Source organism: Meles meles, chromosome 10 (genome assembly GCF_922984935.1).
Source record: "Meles meles chromosome 10, mMelMel3.1 paternal haplotype, whole genome shotgun sequence".
In the NCBI taxonomy this organism is placed as follows: domain Eukaryota; kingdom Metazoa; phylum Chordata; class Mammalia; order Carnivora; family Mustelidae; genus Meles; species Meles meles.
The window spans coordinates 55,356,772-55,377,701 of NC_060075.1; the positions used below are offsets into that span (position 1 = coordinate 55,356,772).

At 36.3% G+C, this 20,930-nt stretch overlaps 1 protein-coding gene across 1 annotated transcript in view; it reads right to left on the minus strand.

Moving 5' to 3' along the window:
* Positions 1-20,930, minus strand: part of ABCB5 (ATP binding cassette subfamily B member 5) — a 119,142-nt gene that overhangs the window by 31,255 nt on the left and 66,957 nt on the right. The window contains exons 16-19 of the mRNA XM_046020966.1: positions 16,271-16,414; positions 15,243-15,347; positions 14,990-15,067; positions 7,897-7,980 (exon numbers count right to left, since the gene is read on the minus strand). Of these exons, the coding sequence (XP_045876922.1) occupies positions 7,897-7,980; positions 14,990-15,067; positions 15,243-15,347; positions 16,271-16,414 (411 nt within the window). The remainder of the gene's footprint in view (positions 1-7,896; positions 7,981-14,989; positions 15,068-15,242; positions 15,348-16,270; positions 16,415-20,930) is intronic.

The window sequence follows — 20,930 nt, forward strand, 5'->3', positions numbered from 1 at the left end:
GCACCATGAAGTTATTTTCACCTTTCTTCCTTCTCATATTTGCTGTTCCCTTTTCCAACAGTGAGAAACTTGGCTCCCATTTTCCTTGATTTATTTATGTGATCAAACTCTCTGTACGTAACCAATCTGATATCATGGCCTCTGCTTCTCCCTTGCATGGATACCCTTCTCCCTCTGCTCTGGCTTGGCTTTCCCACACCAGGCTGCCACCACACATGGATGTGCAACCCACCATATGTGGGCTCCAAAACCCAACATTCCTCTTTCTTCTACACTGATGGAGGGGCCGGCACTCTTAGTCACTATACCGTAGTAGTGCTGAATCGAATGATTTGTACTATTTATTAAGGTGTATACTTTGGATATCATTACTTTATATTCCATTTTCTGCATTTTATTTGGTTTCACTAAGCAAAGATTTAAAGCATCATTATCAAGATTTATCGAAAAGGAGTTGGAAACATGGTATAAGGTAACTTAAATTTTGAAAAAAATCCCCAATAAGTAGAAATATCTTTATAACAATTTTATGAGGACTATATGTCTTATGAATCAACTTTCAGTGAGACACATGATAAGTAATAAACTGAAATGTTAAATTCCTTTGGTGCTCAGATGAAAAAATGAGACTCCATTTACCTAGAAAAATAGCTATCATCAACAATGTCAATTCACATTTTAAAAGATTTATTTTGTTATGATCATGAAAATATGACCATTGGAAAGGTTTAGATAATGTTAAAATTTACATCCTTCCAGACATTCAGATTAGGATTATTATGTGTATGTAGCTTTGTTTCCTGCTTTAATCCTTTTACATTACACTGCCAGCATTTTCCTGGTAATTAAATAGTCTTCAAAAAATACTTAGAATGCTTCCAATTTTTCACTATTAAAAATAAAGATGTAATGAGCATCTTTGTGCAAAATCTTTATGCTCATCTTTTAATTCCCAATGTTAAATACCTAGACTAGAGTAATATGTTAAAGGGCATATACTCTTACATGTCTGATAGATATTATCAAATTGCTTCTCTAGAAGATTATATCAGATTTAACTAAAGTACCTTCAAATTAGTATAATCATTAAAATAACAACATTAGGGAACCTAGGTGGCTCAGTCTGTTCAGTGTCTGCCTTTGGTGTAGGTAATGATCCCGGGGTCTTGGAATCAAGTCTTGCCTATCAGGCTTCCTGCTCAACAGGGAGTCTGCTTCTTCCTCTACCCTTCCCCCTCTGCTTGTGATCTCTCTCACACACTCTCTCTCAAATAAACAAGTAAAATTAAAAAACAACAACAACAATAAAAAGTCCTGTGTCCCCCAAGGCTCTGCCTTATTCCTAAAATATTTTTCTGGCTTCAGCTTCAAGACTCATTTGGTAATCTGCTATTTCCTTATTTCTCACTATTAAAGAAAATTCCAAAAAAGTAAAAACAAGTAGTAAGAGCAAAACCCAACAAACCATTAAATAATGACAACTAAGACAGGTAAACTATTTTAAGTGTCTAAGGGTATTATAAACTAATTCTAAGACCTGTGAGGCTGAAATAAGAATGTCATTTGCTACTTAATGCTGACTTACACTCTTGACTCTTGAGAGCTGAAGGGTAATGCTGAAGAAACATGATATTGTATATTATGGGATGAATTGTCTCTCTCCCTAACCCCAAATTCATATGTTGTGGTCCTGACTCCCAGCTCCTCAGAATGTCACTATATTTGGAAATGAGGTCTTTAAAGATGTAATTAAGTTAAAATGAGGTCTCTGGTGTGAGCCCTACTCCAATGCAACTTATGTCTTTAGGAGGAGGAAATTTGAAGGCAGACATGTGCTCACGCATGGGAAAGACCATATGAGGACACAGCTAGAAGATAGCTGTTTATTTTATTATTATTATTTTAAAAGATTTTATTTATTTATTTGACAGAGGCAGCAAGAGAGGAAATATAAGTGGGGGAGTGGGAGAGGGAGAAGTAGGCTTCCCGCTAAGCAGGGAGCCCGATGTGGGGCTTGATCCCAGGACCCTGGGATTATGACATGAGCCGAAGGCAGATGCTACACAGACTGAGCCACCCAGGTGCCCTAAAGATAGCTATTTGTAAGTCAAGCATAGAGGACCCCAAATGAAACCAATCCTGCTGACACCTTGATCTCCGGATTCTCACAATCAGAACCGTGAAGAAATAAATTACTGTTGTGTAAGCCATCCAGTCTGTGATACTTTATCATGGCACCCTAGCAACTGAATATACTTACTTGTTCCTCTCCTCCCACCCCTTGCCTTTTGGTGATGGCAGTAGGATAAGAAGAATCTAAATATATTTTTCCTGTTCTAGGAAGAATTAACAAAAAATAATAAACATCTGGCCTTGAAAAATACTACGAGAACTAAAGGAAAACAGAAAATAGTCTTAAAGACCTAGAGGATAGTGTACCTCTGGAAAGAATTTAGGATTGGAATCACAGGAAATTTTTTTTTTAAAGATTTTATTTATTTGACAGAATGAGAGAGAGAGAGACAGAGACAGAGCGCGTAAGCAGGGGAACAGTAGGCAGGGGGACAGGGAGAAATAGGTTCCCTACTGAGTAAGGAGCCTGATGTTGGGCTTGATCCCAGGACCGTGGGATCATTACCTGAGCCAAAGGCAGCTGTTTAATCGACTGAGCAACTCAGGTGTCCTGGAAGCACAGGAATTTTAAAATTCCTTAGATTCTTTAGCAACACGCACAAAGATAAAAGTTTTTTCTTGGAAATGAAGAGCAGAAAGTCATGATGAAATAATTATTTAGATAACAATTTATGGATTATTATGGATTTATAGATTATTATGGAAAAGAACTATGTCTTTGGCAATTTGCTAAATGCAAATAATACGACTTTTTAAAAAAAGATTTTATTTATTTTATATAAAGAGAGAATGAGGTGGTGGGAGGGCGGAGTGAGAGGGCGAGAATATTAAGCAGATTCCCTGCTGAGCGTGGAGCCCCATGCTGGGTTCAATTCTCATAACCCTGAAATCGAGACCTGAGCTGAAACCAAGAGTCAGCCACTTAACCAACTGAGACACCTAAGCACTCCGAGCATAAAAATTTTATAAGAAAATTATAGTGTACAAAGAGGAATGGCTAGTATAAAAAAATAAATGGAAGAGAACTCACAGTGCAATTGTAGAAATAAAATTCTATATGATAAGATTCCTGCTTCTGGGGTAACAAGAAATGGATTTATCTTCCCACATGAAATAAGGGCAGAGATGGGAAACAAACAAGGTGAGCCCAATGACTGCTCCAGTTTGGCCCTTGAAAGAGCTCCCAGGCTGGAGTGTAGGGTAAGCAAACTGAGACAGAGCCCAACAGACCCCCTAAATTCAGTAGACAAAACAGAATCTGGCCAGCTAAGGAAGCTAGAGTTTGTAGCACAGAACACCCGAGAAAAGAGATGCACACAGAAAGAGAAATCTGGAGATCTGCAGAGGGTCCTCCTTGAATATTCAGCTGAGAGTGCTTGTGTGAGGGCTGGGAATAGTGCTCAGTCACACCAGCCAGACTGGAAAACCTCATGCCCTCATAGCATTGGGTAGAGTATATAAGGGTCTTTCCTCAGTCATAGATTCTAGTCCTGCCTATCAAACCGTAAAATTAAGACCCAAATGACTGAACTGTTCCCAGGTAACTTAACTGAATCCCAGAACAAAACAAAAACGTTTACAGAAATGTAAAAATATCCAACACCCAAAAATGTTATATTCGCAATGTGTAACATCTTGTCAAAATTTACTAGATACATAAAAAAGCAAAACAGGACCCATAATGGCATAAAAATCAATCAATTGAAACTGACAGAACTGACACAAATGTTCAACTTAGTAAATGACAATAAAAGTTATCAATGGATAATATATATGCAAAAAGTTAAGAGATAAGGAACATATAGAAAAGACCCACATCAAAATTTTACAAATGCTAATTTCAGTCTCCATAAAGTTTTACTGGAGCATAGTCTCACCCTTTCTTTACGTATTATGACTGGCTGTCTTAGAATTGTAATGATAGAGTTGAGTAGTTGCTAGAGTTAGGGTTGCAATATAAAGACAGATCACCTTTATATTGCTAACCCTAACCCTACCCAACCCAAACTCTAGCCCTAACCCATGTGCCACTGTCCTCACGTTGTATTGCTGCTCACTGTGCTACAAATGTGTGATGCAATTATAATTTGACAGCATTTAGTGCCACATGAATTGTTGTACTGTGACATTTTATCTTAGTTTTAAAAATTACCATTGTATATCCATCATCTAAAAATAAAAAAGGAAGAGAAAAGGAGACCTTGAATGTCCTGCTTTTAAGGCATAGTGGACTGTGGATTACTTTTTCTCATCAGATGCCACAGTGTTGTGTTTATTATGACACTATATAGTACTACCAAATATACAAAATAGGTCAACATTTCCATACTAAGCACTTATCACAATATTCTTAATCCACAGGAAAGCAACATTCAGAAAACTTAGAAAATTTAAAATGGAATCTCTCATTTAGTAGAATTTCTTTATAAAACTAAAAAGTGAAGATAAGTTGAAACCAAAGTAAGTTTCTGAGTGGCTCATTCATTAGCTAAGCAAAGAAAATCATTTATGAACAGTGAGTTTATTAAATCATGTTTAATTGGAGCAGTGGAAGAAATGTGTTCAGTGAGCATAAACCTGTATCAGACAATTAGGCCTTAGGTGAGAACAGTTGCTCAAAAAGTTGACAAGACTGCAGCAACACTGATAGTCAATCAAAATCAGATATACTTTTTTTTTTTTTAAGATTTTTATGTATTTATTTATTTGTCAGAGAGAGAGAGAGAGAGAGCGAGCGAGAGCACAGGCAGACAGAGTGGCAGGCAGAGGCAGAGGGAGAAGCAGGCTCCCTGCTGAGCAAGGAGCCTGATGTGGGACTCGATCCCAGGACGCTGGGATCATGACCTGAGCCGAAGGCAGCTGCTTAACCAACTGAGCCACCCGGGCGTCCCAAAATCAGATACACTTTTTTGAATAGATTTCCCTGGCTCTTGATGGATTGATGTATGTTACTGATACTGCTCAGTTGTTGGTTTTTGAGGAGCCAATGCTGAATTTGAAGCGATTAAAAAATTGGCTGCTATAAATGGTCTGTGTGGATCAACTATAGGTGATAATATTTTCTAAGAAGTTAAATGAAAAGGAAGTCAGTATAACCAGAAGTGGAATCTGCTAAGGTATATTACAACTAATGGTGATAAAAATAATTGTGGAGTAGAAAAAAAGACTTACTTGGACAAATCTACAAAGTTTGTGAAAATGTAAAATGCTTAGAACCTCAATTTAATCCTGTATTACGTACCAGCAACTATTTTGTGGAAAATAATTTATCACATATTATTGGACCAGTATGGTCAATGAAGAAGTTCATTTGGTCCTATAGACTTAACCATCATTGTTTTTACTTTTGTCAAAATTGGAAGCTGAATATCTTGACTTGTCTTACCACACAATAGTTTGAGAGTGTGTTTAGTAGTGATAGTTTCACTGAAACATTCTGAGTTCGGGGCTGAAACGAAAATTTTCCTTTACAAATAGTATCACCTTTAACCACTATGGCTCTGGACATTACCTTTTGCTATAGATTTGATAATGTTTCTTAATGAATTCAACCTAAAATGGTAAGGCAAAACAGCAATTACATGCCAACCTAATAATGTGGTAGAGTCATTTTGATGATGACTTACATTGTTTGAATCACAAGTAATATCAAATTGTTTTATACACCTCCCATGTCAAAAAGTTAAATCAGGAAATGAGGTCACCACTGTCTGGGCAATGATATTCTAGCTCTGGCTATAATCCAATCAATTTATCTGGCTCTTGGAATTAAATGAAATTTTTATGATTTCTTGGGACAATATAATTATAGTTCTGATGAGAAGAGTTCTTGGAACTAACATTGTATCTGCCAGTGGTATATCAAGTGTACATCATGGCATGAATAACACAATTTCTTGTGGGCAAAAATGAGATAACACCTGTGGGTGATGAAAAAAGGTTGCTAAAATATACAGAACTAATTCCTTATAGTTTTATGGAACCTAGTTTTCCAAAGAATCTAAAATGGCTTTGTACCCTTAATAGCACTATATATTACATAGAAAATCGTCTGTTGACAGATGTATGGCAATAAGCCATTACTTTGGGCTGAAATAGTATCAGTTAAATCAGTTGTATTCAATCAAGTATTTCAAGACTCATGTTGTTCTGTGACTTTATTTTACTAACATGTCTTACTCATGACTTTCAAAGTACCTGAGTTTCTAAAAATGACTAAATGTGTATATATTTTTTAGTCATTAGTAAAGGTTTTAAAGTAATGTTTACCATTATTAAGGAGGTAATTTATAACATTTACCCTAATACATTTGATAAAATAAAATTTAACTGAAATTGCATGATGAAAAACTGAGATGGAATATGTCTTAAGTTGAAAAGATAGGAAATATGACCCTGAGTTATTATTTCTTAATTCATCTCTAGTATGTTTTTGTGAGAAAATAAATAATGGACAAATAGGATTGGTAAATAATTCTTCCTTCAATAGAAAGAGTATTCATTCAAGTTAGATATGAATCTGTCTTTATATTGCAAAGCAAGTGTTTATGTGAATTACATGCCAGTAAACATAGTCTCATTCTTGGAAAATTTCTTTGCTTGTCCTGCTTTTTAAATCTGACAGCTTTAAAATCTCCCATGAGTATTTCAACCATTTAATCTTTAGCTATTACTTTTCATTCAATGAAAATGATCTGACTTGCCCAGAAATTATTATGAGACCAACATTTACAAATTCCAACAAAAAAACTTTCCCCTGATCAAATGGTATTAGCCAGATGCTTGTAAGTAATCAGGCTGACAAATATTTTCATTCATTTTTCTCAATGAGAGACAACACTATTTGTTAAAAGCTGAATGGGAGGAGAGTGAGGTTGGTCTTTCAGTTCTAATTTGTTTTTTTGGCTGAAGTAAATACTTGCTAAAAGGGAAGATGTCATACAAGTCTAACATTGCTGCTAATAGGAATGCCTATTTCCCTGGAATTTTAAAAAACTTGAATGATAGGTAGAAAGAGAAAAATATCAGCAAAGAAAATATTACAGCCCTTTTTTAAAATTTAAATTCTGTCTAATAAATTTAGAACCTTGCCTTCCAAATAATGAAAAGGAGTTTCAGGAAGAAATGAAGATGAAGATTTCCTCTTGAGCTCTTTCTACATCGTAAAATTAGTTTTGAAAGCCATTATGGATGCTTATGAATATTCACAAATGTAACTAACTTCTTCTATTCTCTGGTAAGACAAATCTATCCTTAGAAGGAAAAACTACACTTTCCTCTTTTATTAAAGAGGAAAATTTAGAAGAGGAAATTTAGAAGTTATTAAAACTTCTAAATTTTGTGTACATTTTCATTTTGCTACCTTTTCATGTCTTACTATTCAATTCTGAGCTCTTTAGCTCATTCTTGGTATCTTCTTTGGTTCTCTGTTTATCCTATTATATGTGCTAAATCTTTTTTCCCCCTTTTTATTATTTTTTATGTGAGCATATAGTTGACATAAAAGGTTATATTAGTTTCAGGGGTACAATGTGGAGATTCAATAATTTTTTTTTTTTTGTTAAAAACATCCAGAACTGAAAGCCTTTCTTATATCTTTCATCGAGAGCTGCCAGTCAGCCCTGAGACTTACCTGCTCTCCTTAAGGATGTGGGTCGTCTTACAAATATGCACAGATATCTGTGTGTTGCACACATACACACTACATACATACACCACTTAAGAATAAAAGCAAAAAACTCCCTCAAGAAGCAATATACATACTCCTTGGATTTGTGCTATATCTATGGCTAATACTGTTGTCAAGGCTCCCGTGCTGTTTTCCTTATCATCAAACCAGGAAATATCCTAGAGAAAAAGGAGAATTAACATGTGGTTATCAAAAGAAACAAACCAAAACAAAAAAAATGGGTTATCAAAAAGGTTATTTTCTGACTTGTGATTCTGTTGAAATAAGTCAGAAGGCATTTACCAGCCCCCACACTCCCACATATTTAATTCTTATAAATACCATGAATCAAATGACTTGTTTCTTACTTCATAAAGATTTGTAATTAGATACAAAATGAAGAATGTAAGCCCAATAGCTTGGAACCATTACCAATGCTATAATATTGTACAGTAATCAACATCAGAAATGGTCATTTTGAACCATTTGTAATTTGTAATTTTTACTCCACAAGTAATTTGTGAAGAGCAGACTATTTAAAAAGTTAATGCACAAAACCATTTAGAAATATTTCTGAACAATACCAAATATTGTTAAAATGTCTATATTATCGAAAGTAATCTATACATTTAATGCAATCCCTATCAAAATACCACCAGAATTTTTCATAGACCTGGAACAAACCTAAAATTTGTATGGAACTACAGAAGATTCCAAGTAGTCAAAGCAACCTTGAAAAATAAAAGCAAAGCTAGAGGCATCACATTCTGGACTTCAAGCTGTATTATGGGACAATATATTACTGGCATCAAGACAGTATAGTACTGGCACAGAAATGGACATACAGATCAGTGGGACAGAATAGAAAAACCCAGAAATGGACCCACAACTGTGTCAATAATCTTCGACAAAGCAGAAAAGAATATCCAATGGAAAAAAGTCTCTTCAACAAATGGTGTTAGAAAAACTGGACAGTGCCATGCAGAAGAATGAAACTGGAACATTTTATTACTCCTGCACAAAAATAAATTCAAAATGGATGAAAGACCTAAATGTGAGACCAAAACCATCAAAATCTTAGAGAAGAATACAGGCAGCAACCTCTTTGACACTGACCATAGCAATTTCTTACCAGACACATCTCTGGAGACAAGGAAAACAAAAGCAAACATGAATGATTGGGACTTCATCAAGATAAAAAGCTTCTGCACGGTGAAGGAAAAAACAAAACTAAAAGACAACTTATGGAATGAGAGAAGATATTTGCAAATAACATATCGGATAAAGGGTTAGTATCCAAAATCTATAAAGGATTGATCAAACTCAACACCCCCAAAATAAATAATCCAGTCAAGAAATGGGGAGAAGACATAAAGAGACATTTTTTCCAAAGAAGACATACAGATGGCTAGCAAACACACAAAAAGATGCTCAACATCACTCATCATCAGGGAAATACAAATCAAAACCATGATGAGATGCCACCTCACACCTGTTGGAACGACCAAACAACAGAGGAGACAGCAGATATTGGTGAGGATGCAGAAGAAGGGGATACACACACACACACACACACACACACACACACACACACCACACAGGAATATTACTAAGCCATCAAAAATATGAAATCTTGGCATTTGCAATGATGGGGATGGAGCTATGGTGTATTATGCTAAGTGAAGTTAAAAGAAAGACAAATACCATACAATTACACTTATATGTGAAATTTAAGAAACAAAACATATAAAAATAGGGGGAGGGAAAAGAAGAGAGAAGGAAGCAAACCATAAGAGACTCTTAAATATACAGAACAAACTGAGTTGATGGAGGCTGGGGGATGGGCTAAATGGATGATAGGTATTGGGGAGGGCACTTGCAATCTACACTGGGAGTTGTAAGTGAGGAATCATAAATTCTACACTGGAAACCAATTTTACCATACATGTTAACTAACTGAAATTTAAACAAAAACTTGAAATTAAAAAAAAATTTCCAAACCTTTCTGTCTAAACTGATTAATGATAAAAAGTCTATCTCCTCTTTAGGACCCACATAGGCAAGATTTCCTCTGACACTTCATATTACTTCCTAGATCTTATAAGCACCGGGCATTGTGAGAGGCTAAAGAGGCAAAAAGGCCAATGTAAAACCCCTGTGGCCAAGAAGCATGCGATCTGAAGGAGGTAGGTCAAAAATATAAGCAATAAAAGCATAATGTTGTAGCCAATTTCATTTTCAACAGCAAATAGAGACAGCACGTCTTAGCACTTCTTAGCCTCAGGAATTCTGATTTCCTTTTATTAGCTACTGAATGTTTCCTTCCACTCACTAAAACCACTTATCTCTCTTGTGGATTAAAATCATGTGGAGCCTGTCTCTGGAAAATGACTTATTTTTAGTAAATGAAGAGCAAAAGAATTGTTGACTTACAACACGGCCAGGGCCCTGACACTCAGGTTACATGTTTCTTCCAACTAAGTAAACAGAAGCATAACAGAGAGAGGGCTGTGTGTGCATTAATCACACAGTTGTATGAGAATAATTCTCCCGTGGAGGAATATGGCAAGAGCAAGGGTGGGTACGACCCCAGTATGATAGCACTACTCTGTAAGCTCCTGCATTGGGAAGGTGTTCCAAAGAGTTGAGGATCCAAGATTCCCAAAGGGCATCCTATAGAGATTACAATTTGCACTACTAGCCACCATTTTGAAAACACACCCCCACTCAAGAGCCTAACATACTATGAATACACATCAGCAATGATAATAACTATGGCATTCTTGAACTGGAAGACATTACCTGTTTTTTTTTTTATTGTATACTCAAAAAAATTAAGATAAACTTCATATTTTCCAATTATTTCTTTTTTTCAACATGGCATGGTACACAAAGAAATTTTGGATACAATAGAAAGTAAAAATCTAGAAAAGATAATTTATTATGGAATATTACATTCTTGATTCTAGAGTAACTTGTACAATACACTAGGTATAGGATATATATGTGATGAGTCTTAGTCATTATCTGATGTTCAATCAGCAAGAGGTCCAAAATTACTTTCCAACAAGTCAGCAATGTATACTCTAGGGACTGTATTCCAGCACAGACAATGTATGCTAAAACACTTAGAGTTTCTGGAGTATAGCTGGTGTTGAGTAAAAATTAACTTCTTTTTTCTTTTCCTGATGGTAAACTGATTGTAAGATTATCAGTTTTTTGATACTATTAAATCCATTTTTCCCTGTCAGTAATTATACTAGAAGCAAACAAAACAAAACAAAACAATAACACATCGTGATGCATACATATTTGGTATGTATTTTCTCAATTAATCATAACTGTATGAGGTAGATATGACTATCCATATTTTTAAAACAGATTTTATTATTTATTTGAGAGAGAGAGAGAATGAGAGGGAGAGAGGTCAGCGGGAGAAGCCCAATGTGGGACTCAATTCTATGACTCCAGGATCATGACCTGAGCCAAAGGCAGTCGCCTAACTAACTGAGCCACCCAGGCACCTGACTATCCATATTTTATAAATGAGGATGCCAAGGTACTGAGGGATTAAATAACTTACCCAGGTCCACATAGCTTGCAAGTTCTGAGTCCAGGATTTGAACCTAGGCAACCAGATGCTAGAGTTTTTGATCCACTGTTATGTTCTATCTCCCATTTAACTGAAGCATTATAGTTGAGTCTCATTACCTGTTTCTCTTGCTTCAGGACTTGTTACCTGAAATCCTTTTGGAAGTAGCTTTTTGAGATCCCTTAGTGATCACCATTAATTCTATCATCTCATGATTTAGAGACCCCCCCCCCCCAAAGAAGCCCTAGCCAATCTAATTTAAAGAGAAATAAGCAAAAATACTTATCTGTTCAGAAATCCAATCTTTAGGTCAATATTTATCATTAAGAAGTATAAACTTAGCTTTAGGCAATGAATTATTTACAAGCACTGAAGTCAGCAACACTTAGGACATTCTTTTCAACTGGAAGGATGTCAAGTAATCAAATAAAATACAGATTTTATACCTACAAAAAGACCACACCTGATTCCATAAATACCTCTGCCTCAAGTGAGGTTTCAAAATAGTTGTAAAAAACAGTGCAAGTCTCAGCATGCTTTCTAAGCCTAAGAAGTCTTAGGACAAAAACCAGGCAATAAGAGTTGGACAAAAACCAGGCAATAAGAGTTAGGCAAAAGTATGGATTAGGAGTCCCTTACTGTAGACAAAATTGAAACTGGGAAGGTATTTTTAAAGAAAAGGCCAAATACCCTGCTCTTCTTTTCCTCCAATTTGAAAAAGCAAAGAAAAGAAGCAAAAAGAATGCTAAAGCATGAAGAGAAAAAACAAATAATGAGATGACAGGGACTGAGTTGAATTTAGAGGGGAATTTGATAACATGTGGTAAATAGCACAGAGTCTTTGTGTGCGTGTGTTTCAATGTGTATGTTTTTTGAAGGATCAGAGTTTTTTGGTTTATAAATTGGGGAATTCTTTTTTTTTTTTTTTTTTAGATTTTTCTGTAATTTATTTACTTGACAGAGAGAGGTCACAAGTAGGCAGAGAGGCAGGCAGAGAGAGAGAGAGAGAGAGGGAAGCAGGCTCCCCGCTGAGCAGGGAGACTGATGCAGGGCTACATCCCAGGACCCTGAGATCAAGACCCAAGCCAAAGGCAGAGGCCCAACCCACTGAGCCACTCAGGTGCCCCAAATTGGGGCATTCTTATGGGCAGAAGCTACTTTATCCAAGAATGTTACCGTCCAGCTATTCATGTGCCTAATGGTAGGCAGAGCATTAATGTCTAGTATTAACCCTCAGGATATTGGATTCACAGTAACGACTGGTTAAACTGACTCCTGGACTTGGAACTCCACCAAAAGCACACTGTGACCCTTTAGAGACAAAGTTCAAAGCATGTTTGGAGAAGTTACATATATTCTTCTGTTCAAAACATTCAGACATTCAAGATACACTGTCAAAAGTTCCTGGAAATTGAAAAAAATAAATTTCCTTGAATATAGAAAAACATAAATTCATACAGAAAAACAAAAGTGAGCAGAAATTGTCAATAAGTGTAAAATACAGTATTAATTAAAATCCTACCCTAATTTCATCAAAGATTTGAGGAGAGAACATAAAGTATTCATAAATAAAAAACAAAATTAAAGTATAAGTTTAACTTGAGTGAGTTGTGCAGCCATTAAATGGTTTTATGATCCCTCAAGTATATTTTTGTTTATCTCGATTAAGGAGAATCTCCAATTATCTCTGACAGGCCTTTGATCAGAGAATGCATCAAGTTGCTATGAGAAACCTCGCACTTGCTCTACTGAATTTTGTAGCTTGTAGCTCCCCGAGAGGAAAAATTCCTAGGAATTTTGTTACACGGCAGTCCTTTGAATATTACTGCTAAACATCATAAGATGTAAAAACTGGTTTTGACGACTCAGCTGGAGTGACAGTAATTTTGTTTTCTGACAAGAAATGACCTAGGCAGGAAGCTGTTTGCTCCTGCACAAGGAGCTCTGGTGACATCAAGTGTGGTGAGTGTTCCAAATGAGTACTGGCTTTCAGGGAACCCAATACACCTCACCCCCTTGAAAAAATTTTAGAAGTGCTGATTTGGGATATTCTTGCCATTTGCTCTCAAGATTCACTTCTCAAAGGGAGACGAACCATAAAAGGAAACAAACTGAGGGTTGCTGGAGGGGAGGCAGGTGGGAGGGATGGAGTGGCTGGGTGATAGACACTGGGGAGGGTATGTGCTATGGTGAGTGCTATGAATTATGTAAGCCTGATGAATCACAGACTTGTACTCCTTAAACATATAATACATTATATTTTAATTAAAAAATAAAATTCACCCATTCAGAAACCATTAAAAAAAAAGATTCACGGGGCGCCTGGGTGGCTCAGTGGGTTAAGCCTCTGCCTTCGGCTCAGGTCGTGATCTCAGGGTCCTGGGATCGAGTCCCGCATCAGGCTCTCTGCTTAGCAGAGAGTCTGCTTCCCCCTCTCTCTCTGTCGGCCTTTCTGCCTACTTGTGATTTCTCTCTGTGTGTGTCAAATAAATAAATAAAATCTTAAAAAAAAAAAAAGATTCACTTCTCAAGATCATTACTTGATCTACCTAGTTTTAGTTATTTCACAGGTGTGATTGATCTTCTGTGTATGGCAGGCGAACCTGCCAGTGCCTGCTACCTGAATTCAGTACTTTTCTGATGAGGACAGAGACATGATTGGCTGCTTTCAGAAACATGGGGTGAAAAAACTTAAGGTATGCACATGGATGAGAACTAGAGGAATTATCTCCTCCTTTTAAAATATGTTCCTGAGATACTGTAGCTCTTAATTCTTCTTCTCAGTTTTTATTTGGTCTTTCAATCTGATCCTAGAACACTACATTGTACATTAAAAAAAAAAAAAAGATTTGTCAGGGTGCCTTGGTAGCTCAGTGGGTTAATCCTCTGCTTTTGCCTCAGGTCTCAGGTCATGGTCTCAAGGTCCTGGGATCGAGCCCCCCATTAGGCTCTCTGCTCAGCAGGGAGCCTGCTTCCTCCTCTCTCTCTGCCTGACTCTCTGCCTACTTGTGATTTCTCTCTGTCGAATAAAAAAATAAAATCTTAAATAAAAAGATTTGCCAAGATAAATAGAAGGAAAAAGGAATGGACTCTACTGTTTTCTATTATGTTATATTTTCTTTTTACTTTTTTTTTTTAAAGATTTTATATATTTATTTGACAGAGAGAGAGGGAACAGAAGCAGGGAGAGTGGGAGAGGGAGTGGGAGAGGGGAGTGGGAGAGGAAGGCCCCTGTAGGGATGCCTGGGTGGCTCAGTCAGTTAAGCCACTGCCTTTGGCTCAGGTCATGATCCCAGTGTCCTGGGATTGAGTCCCGCATGGGGCTCTTTGCTCAGCGGCCTGCTTCTCTTTCTGCCTCTGCCTGCTTGTATGCTTGTGCTCGCTCACTCTCTCTCTGACAAATAAATAAATAAAAATCTTTAAAAATATATATATGTACTGTAAGAACTCTGATGTTCGATGCTGTTTAGAACACAAGAGGCATGCTTTTAAGGGATCAAAGGAAAGATTATGTTAAGAAATTGACTTGAAAAACTACAAGCTGGAATATTTAAAAATACATTTTAAATAAAATAAGGAAAAAATCAAACACTGACCTGATATAACATGGCTTTAAATGCCAAATGTCTTAATCTCATGGTTAAAATTTCCCCTGCTCTGCCATAAAATAACCCCTGAAAAAAAAAGCAAATTTATATTTATTCTTAATTCTCTTCTCTATTTCTTTATACCATTTAGTCACTACATTGCTTATTTATATTGTTATTATTATTATTATTATTTTTAACTCAGAGAGGATGACATAAAAAATAATCACGTTCAAGCTTATTTAATTCTTTGAAAACTTACCTGAATGAAATAACTGACAAAGCAAATAACACCCAAAATCACAAATATCATGGAATACATCTCAGCATCATGCTTTAATGAGGTTTTATCATCATTTTCAAATATCTAAAAAGGAACAGATTTTTTATCAGGTGATTGGAAGAAAATATAAAAGAAAGATAAAAAAACTGAAATATCTATCAGGAATTTTTTAATGGATTTCAACACAAGAATAAGATTATATATACATTTTTGGAATGTACAATGAAAAGAAATATACCATTATTCTATCCACTACATTCATTACATATGATAAAAGATGATTTGCTGTCAAATTTCTCACTTAAGCTTTGTAATTATGAGATCAGACAATGAGTCTTCTGCTATTATTATCACAATATATTTTCAAAGAAACCACCAGTTTGTTTGAATTACTATTTCTAATAATGGCTAATAATTTAGGTTTCTTAATATTCTTCTAAGGTACTACCTACAATGTGAGACCTTTATACATGTCCCTAGAAATTGTTTTGAAAATTAGTAATTATACATATATTGGCATCTATGTTGACAAAGCGTAGCTGTGCAAATCTGGGAGACTGAAGACTTAACGTGACTGTGTTCTTGAATCCACCAACGCTCCTGAGTCCCTTGGCACAATCCTAAGCTCTTGTTATTTCCTTTCTTTGAGCTGGCTAGTAATAAAAAATGGCCATTGTTCGGACTAGTTGAAAGAAGAGTAGTTGTATTTGTCTATTTTATTGCTTCAGTGCTTTGGAATGCTGATACGGCACTGGAGTCAAAATTAGAAAACAAAGTCATTTCTTTACTGATTGCCCAGTCAACAAGGCCCAGCCAAGACTTCACAATAGAGGCTGGCTTATCCCCTGAGAACATTAGTTAACCTTCCTATTGTGGATCCTACACTATGGGTGATCCACTGCAAATCCCAGTTTCCCCATTACTAGGTCAAAGTACAACAGATCTTTTCTCTCACGCTGTATTTTGTTTAAAATTGTTAAAAATATTAGCAAATTAGCTTTACTTACAGTTACAATTTTTGCAAAGATGACTGAAAATACTGGATGAACAGCTCCATTGAGAACAGCAGCCAACGTCCCCAGAACCACAGAAAGCCATTCAGACTTGATTAATTTAAAAATTTTGAACAGAGAAACTTCAGGAAGACTGGTCTATGAATAAAACAATTTGGTTAGAATTCCAGTTTGAGAGCATAATGGGACCTAGAGAAGTTAGCCAATTTTAAACAGATTTATAATGTAAAATATCAAATATAATAGATAGCAGAGTAAAAGAATATATTTTTTAAAGATTTCACTTATTTATTTGACAGAGAGATCACAAGTAGGCAGAGAGGCAGGCAGAGAGAGAGAGGGGGATGCAGGCTCCCTGCTGGCAGAGAGCCCGATGGAGGGCTCGATCCCAGGACCCTGGGATCATGACCTGAGCCAAAGGCAAAGGCCTTAACCCACTGAGCCACCCAGGCATCCCTCGTAAAGAATTTTAAATGTCATGTATTTTAGAGCTATAATGAGTTACTATAGTTTTCATACAATAAGCTGTATATATTTAAAATTTACAACTTGGTAAGTTTAGATATAACTATACACCCATGAAACCATTACCACAGTCAAGATAATGAACATATCCATTATTTCCAGAAGTTTTCTACTGCCTTTTGTAATCCCCCTCTCCCACACCTCTCAGCTTCCAATCCTCTTCCTGTACAATCACTGACATGCTTTCTGTTACTAGAGATTATTTTGGATTTCCTAAAATTTTATTTAAATGAAATCATACAGTATGTATTCTTTTTCATCTGGCTTCTTTTGCTCAACATAATTACTTTGAGATTTATTCATAATATTGTATAAATTAACACTGCATTCATTTTTATTGCTGAGCAGTATTCCATTGTATGGCTATGCCAAAATTTATATATCCATTTACCTGTTGACATGTTATTTGGATTTTGGGCAATTACAAATAAAACTGCTATGAATATTCATATTTAAGACTTTGTGTGCACATATGCTTTCAATTCTCTCAGGTAAATACCCAGAGATAGAATGGCTGGATCAGGTAGTAGGTGCATGTTCAACTTTTTAAGAAATTGCCAAAGTGTTTTCGAAAGTGTTTACCATTTCATATTACCCTCAGCAAAATGTGGAACAATAGTAGCTTCACATCATTGCCAACACTTGCTACTGTCAGTCTTTTTAGATTTCACCATTCTAATAGGTGTGTCATGAAATCTCAATTACAAGTTTAATTTGCACTTCTCTAATGAGTAACGACATCTGGCATTTTTTGTATGCTTGTGTCCTATATGTGCATCTTCTTTGGCAAAATGTATATTCAAATCTTTTGCCCATTTTTCATTTGGATTGCTGATATTCTTTTTGTGCTTTGGGAGTTCTTTTTATATTTTGGACACAGTCCTTTATCAGGTATGTGACTGACAAATATTTTCTCGCAGATCTTAGCCTATCTTTTCGTCTCTTAAGAGTGTTTTACAAATAGCAAAGGTCTTGGGGTGCCTGGGTGGCTCAGTGGGTTAAAGCCTCTGCCTTTGGCTTGGGTCATGATCCCAGGGTTCTGGGATCGAGCCCCGCATTGGGCTCCCTGCTTGGTGGGAGGCCTGCTTCCTCCTCTCTCTCTGCCTGCCTCTCTGCCTGCTTGTGATCTCTGTCTGTCAAATAAATAAATAAAATCTTTAAAACAAAACAAAACAAAACAAATAGCAAAGGTCTTGATTTTGGTGAAGTCTAATTTATCATTTCTTTCTCTTTTAAGAATTGTGCTTTTGGTGTTGTATCTAGGAAGTCTTTGCTAAATTCAAAGTCACAGAGATTTTCTACTGGATTTTCTTATGGAAGTTTTCTAACTTTAGGTTTTACAGTAAGGTCTGTAATCCATTTTGAGTTGATTTTTATCTGTGATCTGAGGTATGGATTGAGGACAACTATTTTGCATATAGTTATATAAAGTACAGCATCGTTTCTTGAAAAGACTATACATTCTCTATTGAATTGCCTTTGGACTTTTGTCTAACAACAATTAACCACTTATGTGTGGGTCTATTTCTTAACTCTATTCTGTTCTATTGATCAAGTTGTTTATTTTTGTGCTAATAGCACATTATTTTGATTACTATAGCTGTATAAAGAATTGAAATTAGGTAGTACAAATCCTCAGGTAGTATAAATCCTCCAACTTTGTTCTTTTTCAAAGTTGTTTTATTTTATCCTTTTGAATTTCCATTTAGAATTAGTTTGTCAAATTTTACACAAAAGCCTGCTGAAATATTGTTTGGTATTGCCTTGAACCTGTAGAACTGAAACTTCTTATTCATGTACATGGTATATTCCTCTATTTAGGTCTCCTTTCCTTTTCTTAGTGATACTTTATATATTTCAGTGTGTGGATCTTATAATTTTTAAAATCAAATTTATCCCCAAGTATTTCATATTTTGATACTACTGTATATGATGCTATTTTTAAAATTTCAATTCCTATTTTTGATTTTTGCATATTGATCATGTATTCTGCAACCTTGCTAATAAGCTCGATTACCTATTTTAGTATCTTTTTTTGGGTGCATTGGATAGAATTATTTAAAAAATATGGGGCGCCTGGGTGGCTCAGTGGGTTAAGCCGCTGCCTTCGGCTCAGGTCATGATCTCAGGGTCCTGGGATCGAGTCCCGCATCGGGCTCTCTGCTCGGCAGCGAGCCTGCTTCCCTCTCTCTCTCTCTGCCTGCCTCTCTGTCTACTTGTGATCTCTCTCTGTCAAATAAATAAATAAAATCTAAAAAAAAAAAAAAAAAGTTGTTATCTCTGAATAAAGACAGTTTTATATCTTTCTTTCCTATCCAGATGCCTTTTATTTTCTGGCCTTATTGCACAGGTTGGAACTTGGCACAATGTTGACTAGAAGTGGTGGAAGGGTACATCCTTGCCTTGTTCTTGATCTTAGTCTTTCACCATTGAGAATGATATTAGCTGTAGATCTTTTGTTGATGCCTTTTATCAGGTTGAAACAATTTCTCTCAATTCCTAGTTTGCTAAGAGTTATCAGGAATAGACAGTGCATTTTGTCAAATGAATTTTCTGTCTTGATTGATTTAATTTTTTAATAAGAGGAATTACATTAATTTCTTTTTCTAACATTTTTTATTTTTTATTAACATATAATGTTTTATTAGTCCCAGGGGTACAGGTCTGTGAATCGCCAGGTTTACATACTTCACAGCACTCACCATAGCACATACCTTCCCCAATGTCCATAATCCAACCACCCTCTCCCTCCCCGCCTCACCCCAGCAACCCTCAGTTTGTTTTGTGAGATTAAGAGTCTCTTATGGTTTGTCTTCCTCCCGATCCCATCTTGTTTCATTTTTTCCCTCCCTAGCCCCCATGACCCGCACCCTGCCTCTCAAATTGCTCATATCAGAAAGATCATATGATAATTGTCTTTCTCCGATTGACTTATTTCGCTCAGCATAATACCCTCTAGTTCCATCCATGTCGTTGCAAAAGGCAAGATTTCATTTCTTTTGATGGCTGCATAGTATTCCATTGTATATCTATACCACATCTTCTTTATCCATTCATCTGTTTATGGACATCTAGGTTCTTTCCATAGTTTGGTTATTATGGACATTGCTGCTATAAACATTCGGGTGCACATGCCCCTTTGGATCACTACATTTGTAAATGTAGGGTATTTACAAATACCCTAATAAATAGGGTAAATACCCAGTAGTGCGATTGCTGGGTCATAGGATAGCTCTATTTTCACCTTTTTGAGGAACCTCCATGCTGTTTTCCAGAGTGGTTGCACCAGCTTGCATTCCCACCAACAGTGTAGGAGGGTTCCCCTTTCTCTGCATCCTCACCAGCATCTGTCATTTCCTGACTTGTTAGTTTTAGCCATTCTGACTGGTGTGAGGTCGTGTCTCACTGTGGTTTTAATTTGTATTTCCCTGATGTTGAGTGATGTGGAGCACTTTTTCATGTGTTTGTTGGCCCTTTGGATTTGTTCTTTGCAGAAATGTCTGTTCATGTGCCCATTTGATTGGATTATTTGTTCTTTGGGTGTTGAGTTTGATAAGTTCTTTGTAGATTTTGGATACTAGCCCTTTATCTGATATGTCGTTTGCAAATATCTTCTCTCATTCTGTCAGTTGTCTTTTGGTTTTGTTGACTGTTTCCTTTGCTGTGCAAAAGCTTTTGATCTTGATTAAGTCCCCATAGTTCATTTTTGCCCTTGCTTTCCTTGCCTTTGGTGATGTTCCCAGGAAGAAGTTCCAGCGGCTGAGGTCAAAGGGGTTCCTGCCTGTGTTCTCCTCAAGGATATTGATGGATTCCTTTCTCACATTGAGGTCTTTCATCCATTTGGAGTCTATTTTTGTGTGTGGTGTAAGGGAATCATCCAGTTTCATTTTTCTGCATGTGGTTGTCAATTTTCCCAACACCGTTTGTTGAAGAGACTATCTTTTTCCCATTGGACATTCTTTCCTGCTTTGTCGAAGATTAGTTGACCATAGAGTTGAGGGTCTATTTCTGGGCTCTCTGTTCTGTTCCATTGATCTATGTGTCTGTTTTTGTGCCAGTACCATACTGTCTTGATGATGACAGCTTTGTAATAGAAGTCTGGAATTGTGATGCCACCAACTTTTGCTTT